The sequence below is a fragment of the Ailuropoda melanoleuca genome, chromosome 2 (assembly GCF_002007445.2).
Source record: "Ailuropoda melanoleuca isolate Jingjing chromosome 2, ASM200744v2, whole genome shotgun sequence".
Taxonomy (NCBI): domain Eukaryota; kingdom Metazoa; phylum Chordata; class Mammalia; order Carnivora; family Ursidae; genus Ailuropoda; species Ailuropoda melanoleuca.
This window is the reverse complement of record NC_048219.1, coordinates 8,093,433-8,107,946: the sequence shown is the minus strand read 5'-3', so window position 1 is coordinate 8,107,946 and position 14,514 is coordinate 8,093,433. Positions and strand designations below refer to the sequence as shown.

General features: G+C 36.3%; 1 protein-coding gene across 11 annotated transcripts in view; it reads right to left on the bottom strand.

Annotated features, from left to right (window-relative positions):
* Positions 1 to 14,514, bottom strand: part of EPB41 (erythrocyte membrane protein band 4.1) — a 183,843-nt gene that overhangs the window by 44,841 nt on the left and 124,488 nt on the right. For 5 of the 11 annotated variants that reach the window (XM_034647927.1, XM_034647940.1, XM_034647942.1 and 2 more), the window contains 4 exons: positions 13,997 to 14,169; positions 4,346 to 4,515; positions 636 to 692; positions 426 to 467 (listed from right to left, as the gene is read on the bottom strand). In XM_034647927.1, coding sequence (XP_034503818.1) covers positions 426 to 467; positions 636 to 692; positions 4,346 to 4,515; positions 13,997 to 14,169 — 442 coding nt within the window. The remainder of the gene's footprint in view (positions 1 to 425; positions 468 to 635; positions 693 to 4,345; positions 4,516 to 13,996; positions 14,170 to 14,514) is intronic. The other 6 variants (XM_034647934.1, XM_034647957.1, XM_034647936.1 and 3 more) reach the window with 2 other exon arrangements.

The following is a 14,514-nucleotide window of genomic DNA, read 5'->3' as shown; positions in this document are numbered from 1 at the left end:
AACACACAGTTACTAACAATACCAGGAGTTGCTGCTATGACGGTTTCCGTAGTAAGTACATATCAAATACTGTCCATTATTCCAAGAATATGGTGCCACCGACATATTTCTCACAAAGTTTAATTACGAAGGATAGGTTTGGTCTTCACTAGTTATTTCACTGTGTTTGAAAGGATATTTTCCTCCTAGAAAGTTTTTTTTAATGAAAAATGTCAATACATAGTATAGGATTATAATTTCTTTGGTATACATATGTATGTGAGAGTATGCAAATATATATACGCACAAATATATATCTGCAATTTGAAAGTAATTTCTGATGAAGAGAAATCAATGAAAAGAATGGATCACTGTCTTTTTAATGCACTGCAGAAGTCAGCATGGGTGGCGGTAACGTAGTTTTGTGAAAGTGAAAAATGGCTGACCTTCCTCATTCTTATCAGATCTTCAGTTTTTTCTGCAAGCTTCTGTTTTGCCATTATTTAAAAAAAAAAAAAAGAAAAATGATAAAATATTGGCTCATTCAAGTTTGTTTGAACCTTTATTTTGTAATATTTTTTAAGGGAAGGGAGTTGGGGAGAAGAAAAAAATTGAGGAGGGAGGAGAAAAGGAACAAGTGGCTGGTTGGCACAAACCTGAGTTTGGTCACCATTTGAGGTAGGTACTGTGACCTCGATGTGGGTTTTTTCCACCTACATTTAAAAAATAAAGTGGCAAAAACATTTTAGGTTAGTAGGTTTCTATGGAGTACCATTATTTCCAAATAAGCCGCATCTTTAAGCTGGTTGCAAACTAAGCTGATCCGTAATCAACATGATGCAGTCTTATGGGGGTGTGACAGGAAAGGACATTACTCTCCACGGTCATCTGTTAGTTCACCATCATATGTTCAAGGCTAAGAGGTAACATGGACAGCCAAATGATCACAAAAGAAAATTAAGATAATTATTGATGAAGAAAACATTTTTACACTCATTGACAAAAAAGTACTTATACAAAAAATAATTTGGGCTTAAATAAGTCATGTGTTTTGGTTTTGGCTTTTTTTTATGATCTAAAAGTACTTTAACATTTAAAAACAAACTTACGAATGAAGATATCAAGGTAGGACATATGTGACAAAAAACAAAAAGAAAATCTTTACAAGTAAAGCACACATATAATAAACCACATATGACACAAGGCAGGTAAATACAAAAAAAAAATGGTTAGTTGATCAATATATTTAAGGAGGCAGTTCCATCCTTGAGTTTATTAGACAACAAAACATCAAAATAAACTCAATCCAAATTGTTACTGATGCATGCAATTACTTCCAAGGCTGATTTATAAATAAGCATACATAGGGCTCAGCGGCAATATTCAGCACTCTGTAATCTCTCCAGGGAGCTGGAGCCCATGTGTTTGGTGGATGAACAAGATTCATCCTTAATAGTAGGAAGAGAATAACTAAGGCCTCCTACCTAGCTTTGAAATTCCTTTAGTAATAGTCATTTTATACACCCAAAATGGCGTAAGTATAAATTTAAGAAACCCAGACAATTAAGAGGAAGCATTCTAGAGTGAGCAATGCCTAAAGCTGTAGGTATTTCAAAATTATAAAACGTTTTATTAGGATCAAATCAATCATTTTGTATCATTAACTTCTTCGTAGAACCTCACCAATCTGTGGTTTTGACACATTCTTTTTAATCACACTTGGCAGCATTACCTTGGAGTATATTGCACTGTGCTATTTTCCCTAGGACAGAAGGTAGAGAACATAACACCAAACTTTGTGATACTGTCAAATCATAAGCACATTCAGCTACGGTACTTTTAACTACCAGGATAACTGACAATTTGGGTCATTTCTACTATGAATCCCATTATATCTGCTGTGTGGTCATTAGCAAGTTATTTCACCTCTCTGAGTTTAAGTCTTTTATTGATAAAGTGGAGATAATACATCCACAGAGTTGTGAATGTTTAGCAAATGGTAGTTTTAAATTATTTTGTAAAGCTTAAATTACTTGTTCCAGTGAATAACGACCTTTTGCTTTTTTCTAACAGCAAGAAACTGAGAGCCTCTACTTCAGTCTAAGAGTGGAGGCCAAGTGGCAAAGGTAGTCAGTCACGCCCCTTCAGAGAATATTAAATGAGATAAAGGTGTACATAGGGGCAAGGTACCATTCTACAAAATCGGTCTTGTCAAATGACTCAAGATGCAAAGAGCTACCCTCTATCTGGCACCAAATTCGTGTTAGGTGATGAAATTTATATAGTGTTACAAGGTTATTTTGTTACTACTATTGCTTTATATAATAATTATGGCTTCAGGTAAATTCCACAATTATTTTCTATTGCCATAAATAAAATCAACTCAGAGTCACCCTTAATTCTGTCACTACTAGTACAGTAATAGAAGGTTATCAGAGGTGGTTTTTGGTCTGATCTCTACACAAGTATCTCAAAACATATACGTACACAGAATTAATCAGCAAGAAAACCACCTACTGGCACTTAAATGGGAAGCATATACCAGGAAGTGATCTCTCCCCTCTGTCAAGGTCCCAAGAGCAATCTATTCTTGAAGATACCTGTGTCTGACTTACAGGCTAAAGAACAAGCATGGGGGTGCCTGGGTGGCTCAGTCAGTTAAGCAGCTGCCTTCAACTCAGGTCATGATCCCATGGTCCTGGGATTGAGCCCCACGTTGGGCTCCCTGCTCAGTGAGGAGTCTGCTTCTCCCTCTGTCTGCCGTTCCCCCTGCTTGTACTCTCTCTCTCAAATAAATACATAAAATCTTAAAAAAAAAAAAAAAAAAAGAACAAGTATGTTAGCAGGACACTAAAGGAATGTTAGCCTCTCAAAAAGATTCCTTTGCCAATTCCAGTTATCCAACACTTTCCAGTTAGTACAACAAATGGAGGAATAGTCAAAAGTGCCAGATGAGATATCCTAACATTAAAAACTGGGGTAGTCTATGGGGCGCCTGGGTGGCACAGCGGTTAAGCATCTGCCTTCGGCTCAGGGCGTGATCCCGGCATTGTGGCATCGAGCCCCACATCAGGCTCCTCTGCTATGAGCCTGCTTCTTCCTCTCCCACTCCCCCTGCTTGTGTTCCCTCTCTCGCTGGCTGTGTCTATCTCTGTCGAATAAATAAATAAAATCTTTAAAAAAAAACTGGGGTAGTCTAACCTTAAACAGGCACTGTTGATACTGAACGTTATGGCCAATGTCATATACATCTGGCTAGGTAAAAAAAAAAAAAAAATGCAAATATCCACCATTTGCTCATTTTTTTTTTTCTCTTTGGACTCAAGATGGTCTCAAAGGACAGTAAAAACAGCATGTCGTGTTGAATAGTTTTGGGTTTTTTTTTTTTTAAATACAGTCAAAACAAAGCCAAATTGGCCACTGCTCTACAGATAAACTGGATACTGAACTGGGTCCAACAGAACAGGATTAATCCATCTGCCAAGATGAGAGCACTTACTAAGGTCTTACATGGTTTAAAAAATTTTTTTTGGTTTTAAATTTAACAGACATATGTAATTTTTCTTTTAAAAACTGCCTCTATTAATTCCTGTTGCCAACAGTGATCCTTGTACTTATGTCAGTAAATGTGAACATCTCAACCCCATCACTACTTAAATGTGCTTAAAAAGCTTATCAACACATAAAAGTTCAGTCCAGCTACTGTTAGTCCTGGGAAATCTGCTAATTGGTGATTTTTTGACAAGACCAGTGGACTGTGGGTACAATAAACTCAGAACTATAAGCAATCCAGTGGCATAATCGCTCCTACACAAGCATCTTCACCTTTTTGTAAACAATTTGATTTGAACAACCACATGGATGTGCTTTATGTAACACTAACCGGGATATTCTCTGGGTATGTTGCATGTTTACTCATCTCAGGAAATCAAATTATATTTTAATTCTATTAGCAGAGCTTACTCTTAAAAAGGAATGTGGAGATTCCTTCTGGATGAGTAAAAATCATTTTCAAAAGCAGATGATCACAGTGTTGATGTGCTTTACCGGCTCTTTTTTTTTTTTTTTTTTTAAGATATAAGTTAGGTAACAGTGTAGGTAGGTCACCTGAAAACTTCTTGGATGGTTTAGTCTTCATGACATAATTCTATGAAAATATCTTTATAGGTTCACATAGAATACTTTCTTTTAGAAAGAGTAAAGAAGAAATAATATTGTTAGAATTCGACAAGACTCAATGCTTTGAAAACCTTCCTGGCTAAGACGTTAACACGTCTAAATCAGAAAGGGCTAAATGAATGTAAATAAAAAATTTTTAAAAAAACCAAACAACCAGAAAGTGACCAGGCCAGATATTTGGACTTACCTTCCATGCTTCTGTGGGCTCTGGCTCAGCTTGCTCAGGTGGCACTTCTTCCTTTTGCTCTTCAACCTTCACGGTTTCCTTCTGTGCTTTAGAAACCTCTGTGTCCTCACTCTGAGCAATGGCTGGTGCAGAGGTGGGCCGAGGACTTCGGTCTGCATCAACAGCCGCCGCTATGTGAGAAAGGGAAAAGGAAAGAATAAGTGAAGGCAAGAGTCACTATACTACTTCAGAGTCACCAGGTAAAATAATTGTGAATCCAGGACACAGTGTCCAGAGGGCTATCACACAGAAGGCAAAGAATAAATCATTAGTGCTCTGCCAGGAAACTAATAGCATTAAAAAAGCTAAAACAGAAAAGCTAAACTGTACTATCATGTTCCATAAGGGGGTGGAGGGGCTCAAAATAAGAAATTAAAAATCTTTTTATTAAAAAGTGAGCAAGACTGTTTAACCTTGTACTCTGTTAGTTTCAAGAACCTGCCACGTAGTCTGTGGAGAAAAAAAAGAGAGGTTAATTAAGTCTGACTTCTTTCATGAAGCCATACTGAAATACAGATCCATTTCTACATAGGTGGTTTTTAGGAACCTAAAAAATATGTTCTGGGAAAAAAAGGATCAAGTCTGATTTCTTTTAGGAAGCCTGCTTGGAACAATTACAAAATAACTTGATAAGTTGATCTTGTAAGATACGCACACTTTTTGATGCTTAAGGGCAAATCTTTGAACCAGATACTTTCCCTTTTAATACGTCATTTGATTAAAATAACACGAATTCAAAACCTTTGGCCTTTAGCCCTTAAAAAAAAAAAGAAAAGAAAATCCTTTGGGTTCTGTCCTGCCCTCTCTCAGAATCTTATCCATTCGTATTACAGTCCCTCTTCTCTAATATATCTAGGGCAGTGGTTCTCAACCACGAGTGATTTTGTCCCTCAGAGAATATGGGAACGTCTGGAGACATTTTTGATTGCCACAACTGGGGAGAGAGGTAGGAGAGGGTACTGGCCAAGGCTGCTGAGATTAAAAAATCTTGACTTAGGGAAAAGGCTGTATATAGATTGTTTTAGGGACAATATGCAAAATAGACTTATGACAAAAGCTTGATCTTTTCAGAGTTAATAGTTGTTTTGGTTTGGACTATTAGGCAGCTAAGTTTCAGATCGCTTACTTCAAAAACAACTACTCATATTCTTTTCGTGATTTTTACCTTCACTCTTTCAGGAACTAAAAAACACCATATATATATACTTTGTAGTAACCTCACTTACCTGGCAATGTCTAGGAATGCACTGTGTCTCCACATGATTTATTTATTTATTTTTTAAGTAGGCTCCACGCCCAGCATGTAGCCCAACTCGGGGCTTGAACTCACGACCCTGAGATCAAGACCTGAGATGAGATCTAGTTGGATGCTTAACCGACCGAACCACCCATGCGACCCTCCATGTGATTTAATATTTCTGATAACAGATCAATCATTATCCTTTCACGTACTGAGATGTTTAAATTTTAATTATTTTGTATGGGAATCCTTACAACTTTTACTGTATGCTTTCCTGCCTTCTGAAACTGAAGATACTGAATTTATCTTTTTAAAAAAGATTTTGGGTTTTGTTTGTTTGGTTGGTTTTTTTTGAGAGACACAGAGATAATGTGCCCAAGTGGGGGAGGGGCAGAGGGAGAGGGAGAAAGAGAGAATTTTAAGAAGACTCTGCAGAGAATCTTAAGCAGGCGCCAGCCCAGCCCAAAGCAAGGCTCCATCTCACAACCCTGAGATTATGACCTGAGCCGAAATCAAGAGTCTGACGCTTAACTGAATGAGCCACCAAGGCGCCCTGAATTTATCTTGATAAATTTAGATTTATGAGTAGCAAATATTAGCTAAAACAAAGGAATTCCACGAATTAGAACACAAAAAAAATGGAATTCACAACTACTTTGTACATACAACTCCAAGAAAAAAATGCTTGTTACCCAGTAATGATCTCCAGTGAAAGAAATCATTCCTCAAAGGATACACAGGAAAAACAGGAGAAACACAGGAATCGTCTATCTTCCAATGAAAATTCTGTGGCCTTTTGCAAGTTCTTGCTACTCCTGGGTGCTCTAAGCTACTCAATGCAAGAATGGCAGATGGCAGGCCAAATCTAACAACACAGGGGAATGTGACAAAATATTTTGCTCACAGTTGTGTTAAACTATCATTATACATGTGTATTCACACCTCCTCTCAAAGAATTAATTCAACTCTGCCTGGCATCATAGAAACATAGCCCATGCTTTCACCATGTGTTATTTTGCCACTTGCATTTGGTTTTAATCCAATACTAATACTGCAGAGCCAAATGATTTTTGTCTTCAGTATTCCTAGCCCTGGCAATCTGTACTGTCTGTGGAAAAGTAGGTATAAGTGTGGAAACTGGCAGTTAGAAACAGAGGCATAAAGTTTCACCATTTGTAAAATGTAGAGGATATTAACTCTATAGGAAGGCATACTCAATGGATATAGAAATACTTTTATAAACCGGAAATATTCGTAACTTTTAATATCGTACCTCTAAGTCCTTGTATTTTTTTATGTTATGGGTTAATATCATTTCAACAGTATGCTGGGAAAAAATTAATTATGCACACACTGATATGCAATTCAAGTGAAAGGTTTCACCTGGAACCCTGGAGAGAAGCAAATTTCTTTTCTCAATAAGAAAACTACAAAGTATGGTTCACAACAGAGAATCATGGTGGTGTTGCTTTTTTTAAACATCTTTACTGAGATATAATTCACCCATTTAGATTGTATAATTCAATGCTTTTCAGTGTATTTATTGGGGGTAGTGGTTGCTTTTTAAGATGTTTTGGCTCTTCAGTTTTATGAATTTATTTGATAGCTATCACAAGATTTAGGTGCATATATAGAGAATGCTTAACTTTAAAAATTCAATTATTTCCCAATTCTGAATGTCCAGCAAAGAAGAGTGTTGTGATAATCTTATGGGCCCATTAATTCCAGTATTATATTGCTCTTGTCTAAAAACAACAGAAACTTTGACACAGTTATATCTTAGAGCAGTGAAGAATAAAACCCAAAACCATCATAATGAGTAAAAGGAGACTTAAATTTTAGGTCTAGCCCTGTTACTTACTAGCACAATCTCTGCTCGTTTGGTATGGGCACAATAGGTACACAGCGGATCAGTGGTTCCATTTTTAGAGGGCCCACACAAATCAGCTGCAGATCTTGGAAAAGCAACAACAACAACAAAAAAGCCCAGACAGATGAGGTATCTAAAAGTGAAGCTTGGGCACTTGTTTTGTTTTAAAGCTCTGAAGATGACATGGGTATATCCCCCTGGCAAGAATCACGGTAACCGCTCTTCACCAAGTGGATGAACTGTCTTGTTATGTGACCCTAACAAGTTACATAACTTTTTTTGTGCCCCAGTTTCCTCATGATTAAACCAAGAATTCTTAAATGCTTCTTGTTCATTGGGTTGTTGGTCCTAAACAGGAATATAAGGAACTGGTTTGAAAAGCAAAAAGTGCAACAAAAATATAAGCTGAAAAATCTTTGTCATAGTTATTAGCTATCTTTGTGACTTACCACTCTAACATATAAACTGGAACCTGAACCCGTTTTAGCTTCTCAGCTGGTGAAGCAGATGCTCTGAGCACCAGAGAGAACAGAAAAGGGAGTGTAAAGTGAAGGCCTTTATAAGACTCTTCTTGCAAAAGTTTCCCTAATATACCATCTCTAGCTTAGCGGCCTATATTTTATATATATATATATTTTCCCCCCAAAGAGGAGGGCCTAACAAGGGAAAAGTCTCTCTCTCAAGATGAATAGAGAAGGATCTAGGAAAAGGAGGGGGAAACAGTTTCCAAAGACCTGTTTCTAATTCTTATACTGAAAAGACAGCACATAGAGAAAAAGAAGATATTTGGAAATGAATGTCTAACTAAAACTAAAAAAAAAAAAAAAGTGTCCTATTCAGTTTATATGTAATTCAGAGGCTTAAAAGATAGTACCACATGTAAAATATTTAGAACAGTGCCTGAACATACTAAGTGCTCAATGAATATCAGTATTTTTTATTCTTCCTCTTCTAGAAAAAAAAAAAAGCCATCATGGTGAAGAGTAAAAAACATGGGTCTAGGAGAACAGTCCTAGACTCTTTTCTAGTTTTGTTGCTATGTGACCCTAGTCAAGTCACTTAAATTCTAAGATTAGGTTGTAAGAAATAATGGACAAATAATGAATCATGGAACACTACATCAAACTAAGGATGTACTGCATGGTGACTAACATAACATAATAAAAAATTATTATAAAAAAAGAAATAATGAACAGCAATGGGTATCCATTTCAAGAAATGAAAAACAATAGTTCAATAAAAGTAGAAAGAAAATAATGAAGATATTAGCTGGCATAAATTAAAATATACATAATATGAAAAGAACCCCAAAAGTTGGTTCTTTGAAGAGATTAATAAAATTAATAGATTTGTAGCAAGACTATTCAAGAAAAAAAGAAGCACAATATCAGGAACAAGAAAGGGGACACTGCTAAGTTCTTAGAGATATTAAAAAGATACCCAACGTTATGTGAATAAATTTAAAAATTTAGATGGAGGGGCACATTGGTGGTGCAGTCGGTTAAGCATCCAACTCTTGGTTTTGACTTGGGTCAGGAGATCAAGCCCAGCATCAGCTCTGAGGTCGGCATGGAATCTGCTTGGGACTCTCTCTCCCTCTCCCTCTACCCCTCCCCCCGCTCTCTCTCTCTAAAATAATTAAATCTTTTTAAAAAATTTAGATGGAATAGACATTTCCTAGAAAAATACAATTACCAAAACTGAAACAAGAACTAGAACATCTTAACAGTCCTTTATCTAATAAAGACATCGAATCTGAAAGTAAGGAACTCCCACACAACGAGATCCCTAGGACCAGACGGCTTTATCAGTGAATTCTTCCACACAACACCAATCTTACAAACTCTTCCAGAGAACAGAAAAAGAGGGAATCCTTCTCAGTTTATTTTATGAGATCACCAAACACTTGATACTAAAACCTGACAACATTACAAGAAAGGAAAATGACAGGCCTATCTCTCTTATGAAAATAGTTGGCAAAAAATTATAAAATAATACGTAAGAAAAACATTATAATCAAATTGTGTTTACTCCAAGAATGCAAAGTTGGTTTAACGACTGAAAGTCAATCAACGTAATCCACCACATAATATAAAAAGAGAAAAAAGTCATATTATTATAGCTGACCCTTGAACAGCACTGGGGAGAGGGGTGCCAACTCTTGCACAGTTGAAAATCTGTATATAACTTCTGACTCCCCAAAAACTTAACTCCTAATAGCCTATTGTTGGCTGGAAGCCTTACCGAAAACACAAACCATTGACTAACACATATTTTGTATGTTACATATATTATATACTATATTCTTACAATAAAGTAAACTAGAAAAAAGAAAAATGTTAAGATAATCGTAAGGAAAAGAAAGTACACTGATAGTATTATGTTGTATTTATCAAAAATAATCTGCCTATAAGTGTACCCGGGCAGTTCAAAACCATATTATTCAAAGGCCAACTATATATCAATCAATGAATTAAAAAGCACTTGATAAAAGTCACCATTCATTTATGATAAAAACTTAGGAAACTAGGAATAAAAGAAAACTTCCTTAACTGATAAAAGGTAGCTAACAAAACCTAGAATAAACATCATACTTAGCTATGAAATACTGATGGTTTCTCCCTGAGATTGGGAGTGAGACAAGTATAAAGAATTCTTACAGCACTGCATATTATATAAGACTGATGAATCACTGACCCGTACCTCTGAAACCAATAATACATTATATGTTAATTAACTGAATTTAAATTTTAAAAATGTTTTTTAATAAAAGAACTCCTACAAACTAATAAGACAGACACACACAATAAAAATATGAGCAAAAGTTTGGAACAGGCACTTCAGAAATGATGACATGCAAATGACCTACAAACTATGAAAAGGTACTCATTAGTCATCAGGATTTGAATGAGGGTTTGAAAAATTAAACAACAAAAAAGTACTTTTCTCCCAGGCAGAAGAAATTAAAGAGAGGGACAACAGTTGTAATAGGATATTCTAATGCACTTAAAACACCCAATATAAAATGGAACATAAAATCCTGCTCACATTCAGCTGACAGGAAAAACAATCTTATTTTCAACATTTATTTATTAAGCACTTACAGTGTAGCAAGAATTATGGTAATTATCAAGACCAGTAAAGATCATACATCTTAAAAAAAATTCTCAGAATGTAAAGATAGGAAGAAGGCATCCTGGAATATATGAAGGTAAAAAGTGATTGATCTAGGTACCAAAAAACGTACAGGATTCTATCCTAAGTTTGAACTGACAGACTATGTTAACTTTGGACAAACTTTTTAAGGCTTTAGGTTTCACTTCTATAAAATTAGGTGGCTGACTAAATGATTTCCAAAAATTTTTTCGAGGTCCCCAAACTCTGATACTAACAGTAAAGCCACCAAAACTGACTATCTTCCCTTAGAATTGTCTTACATGTTTTAGTTTTGGAATCTCAACCATTACCACAGCATTTTGAAGACAAATTTTTGGAGATAGAGTACAATTTAATAAGAACTAGCTAATACTAGTCAATAGAGACATCAAGATTTTTTAATGTCTTGAATTGTGACATTTCTACAGCTAGAAAAATAGAGTCAGTCGGGATATGATTTTTAAAAGTAATATAAATCTCTCTGTAAGTAAAGCTTTCTAATTTAAGATACCAAAGCTCATTAACATTTGAATCTTTGGTTATTTTTGCTATTAGAAAGAAAGGACACAACAGGCATAGTATCTAAATAATGAAGAATTTCTATATAGTGGAAAAAGCCACAGGATATGGTATCAGACAAAGGTCTAGCTTTGCAACTTACTATCTGTGAGATATTGAACACGTTGGTTAAACTTTCCAACCTCAGTTTCTCACTGAAAATTGACGATAAAAACAAAAGTTCCTCAAACCCAAGGTAAACTGAAAGTAGGACACTTGACAAGGAAGGAGATGGCTGGTGGTGTTATATAAATATGGCAGACATGAGGATTGAGTGACCCCATCTAAAATTTACCTTGTCCGAAACGTAAGTCTTGATTTTCTATATCCCCAACGGTGCTTCTCTCTCAGACTTTCCCATCGTGCTAAATGATCAAGGCTAGGAATAAACTTCTAATTTCTTTTCCTTACCATCTCCAACACTTAACTTAACAGTAATTCTGTCAGACCTACCTCCAAAATGTATTTCTGACCACTCTTCCCTGTCTTCATCTAATACTCAAGTCCCACTTGTCATCACCTCTCACCCAGATCCTGCAACAGACTTCACCATGCTTCTGCTTTGCTCCTTCAGTGGCGCGTTCAGTGGAGCATTCACCCAGAAGTCGGGGTGGTCTTTTTAAAATGGAAATCAGATCATATCACTCCCTCTAACAGCTTTCCACTGCAACCAAAATAAAATCTAAACTCTTTATAAGGCCTTGCAGGCCATATAGAATCTGGCCTCTCCCACTTCTCCGACCTCACTTATTTTTAAAAATGTTTTCTTACTCCTTTCTCCTCATTCACTAAGATCTAGACCTGTGCTGCCCAACAGGGGAGCTACCAGCCACATATGGCTATTTAAATTTAAATTGAATTAAAATTCAGTTTCTTAGTTACATAGTCATGTTTCAAGTTCATAATTGGCCACATGTGGCCACAGCCTACCAAACTGGACATCATCAAACAGATTTCCGTCAGAACACAAAGTTCGAGGGGACGGCACTGATCGAGACCCATGCCAAGCTCATTCCTACCTCCAAATCACCATACTTGCTACTCCCCCTTTGAGAATGCTCTTCCCCAGATGTTGGGATGGCTAACTCCTTCTCATAATTCAGGTCTCAGTCCAAACATCCTCAGAGGGACCTTCTAAATTTAGATATAGACCACTCAATCTCAAACAGTTCCCCAGTCTCCCCAACACTCTTTACCAATCACTCTGTTTTATTTTCTTCATAGTACTTATCACTGTCTGAAACTGTTTAGCTTTGTATCTGTTTACCCATAGAATGTAAGCCCTTTGATGGCAGAGACCATGTTTGTATATTCACATCTCTATCTCCAGTGACTAAAACAATACTTGACACGTAGGAAAGGTAAAGTAAGTTGTTGAACAAAGGAATAAGTGAGAAAGTATCTGAAAGAACATGGGTTTTGGAGTTAAACCAACCTGTACTCCAATCCACTCAACAGCTATCATATCTTAAGAAAAGTTATTTAACCTTTGAGCCAAATTCCTAGCATCTTCATTATGATTGAAAAAGACAAAGCCTATAATCTGCTTTGTCCTCACTATTAAAGCAGCCCCTTCAAACTCAGGACAGTAGAGAAACATCAGAAAGACAGAAGCATGACTTGCAATATGAAAGCACAAAAGTTCTACTCCTTGGGTAATCCAAGTGTGGCTGACTCGTTCTAGATTCCTCTTAAACTGAGCAAGGTGTCTCTGATACATGCTCCCATAATGCAACAAACCAAAACATGGCAGCATAATTCTGGATGATACCAAACAAAATAATAATGCTGTGGCTAGAATATTAACAATATCTTACTGATAGCTAATATTTTGGGGTCACTTATTAAGTGTCAGCCATTGTGCTAAGCACCATATATACATCATCTGATTTATTCCTCACGAAAACTCTCTGAGCTATTATTGTATTATCACCACGCCCATTTTATAAATGAGAAAACCAAGGCACAGAGATTAAGTAACCTGCCCAAGAAGACAGATCATAAATGAAGGGGTTGAGCTTGGAACCATGTCTATCTGAGGGTAGAACCCAAACCTTTAAGTTCTGTAACATGCAGCTTCCTCTTACAGTTGACAGCATAAAGCTGGGCCCTGGTGACTCCCTAATAAATACAATCAACAATACTCTATTTTGGTTACTGCCTTCTGTAATTTTATTTATTAGCCACCTTTTTTTTTTTTTAAGTGGCATAAAGAACTGAGTATGGTTTCTTATTTCATTTCAGGAATACTCTCAAGTCTTTGAGACTACGAAAAATTCAGGAATATCTTCTGTTGGTATACACAATCATGAAAATTATCTATTTCCTCCCAATTTTATTTAAACAAAATTTAGAGACTCCAATAACACCACTGCTTGCTTTTTCTAATTGTCACAGGGCAAACTTCTTAAATGAATGCTCTAGTGAGCCAGACCCTTTCCTCTTTCCTACTTGAAAAAAACAACTATTCAAAAACATTAAAGAGCAGGTTTTAGTTCAGTATACGACGTGAGGTTTTCACACTGTGGTACAGATTCTGCATTTGAATTCTGATGCTAGTGGTGTCCACCCACTACTACTAAGCAGCAGAACCTTGATCTAGTTACTACTCTCTCAGAACCTCGGTTCTACTTTTCTTAAGATGATTCCACTGAAACAGACAATTAGTAAGATCCATTTCATTTACCACTGAGATTCTTTAATTTGGCTCCCGTATAGACAACTGAACTTTTTGATCTCTCCCTTAATGAGTTAGGATCACAAGAAATCATTAATATTCAATACAAACCTCCATCCAGGCTCCGGGATGCCCGTTTGCTTGCTGTACGCTCGAAGTGTGGGGCAGGCCTGTCAATCAGAGCACTAGCTTGTCTGGTCTGTGCCTGAGTCCGGCCACTGTATCGAAATTTGGATCCCAGTGCAAGAAATTTGCTTTTAGGAAGGGTGTCTGTAGATGTCAGTCTAGGGGGGGAAAACATAATTATATGTATTATCTCACTCTAATGAGATTGGGAGATTAAAGACAAAAATCATGAATTAATCTCACAGTTTCCTTACAGTTATTAAGACAGAGTCCCAATCAAGCAATCATTATTTTAATTCTACATCATTTCTCGAAGTATAATTTAATTCTGGCCTATATTATTAATATCATCATATATCCCTATAGGTAGGGCCTTATGGGTTCCAAAATGCTTTTATAGTACTGTAATATTTTCATTACATCCATGTAATATCTTCATCATTTTACAGGTGTAAGAAACTGCACTTCCTAGAAGAAGTTAGTGCTTTAAGATCACATAGCTG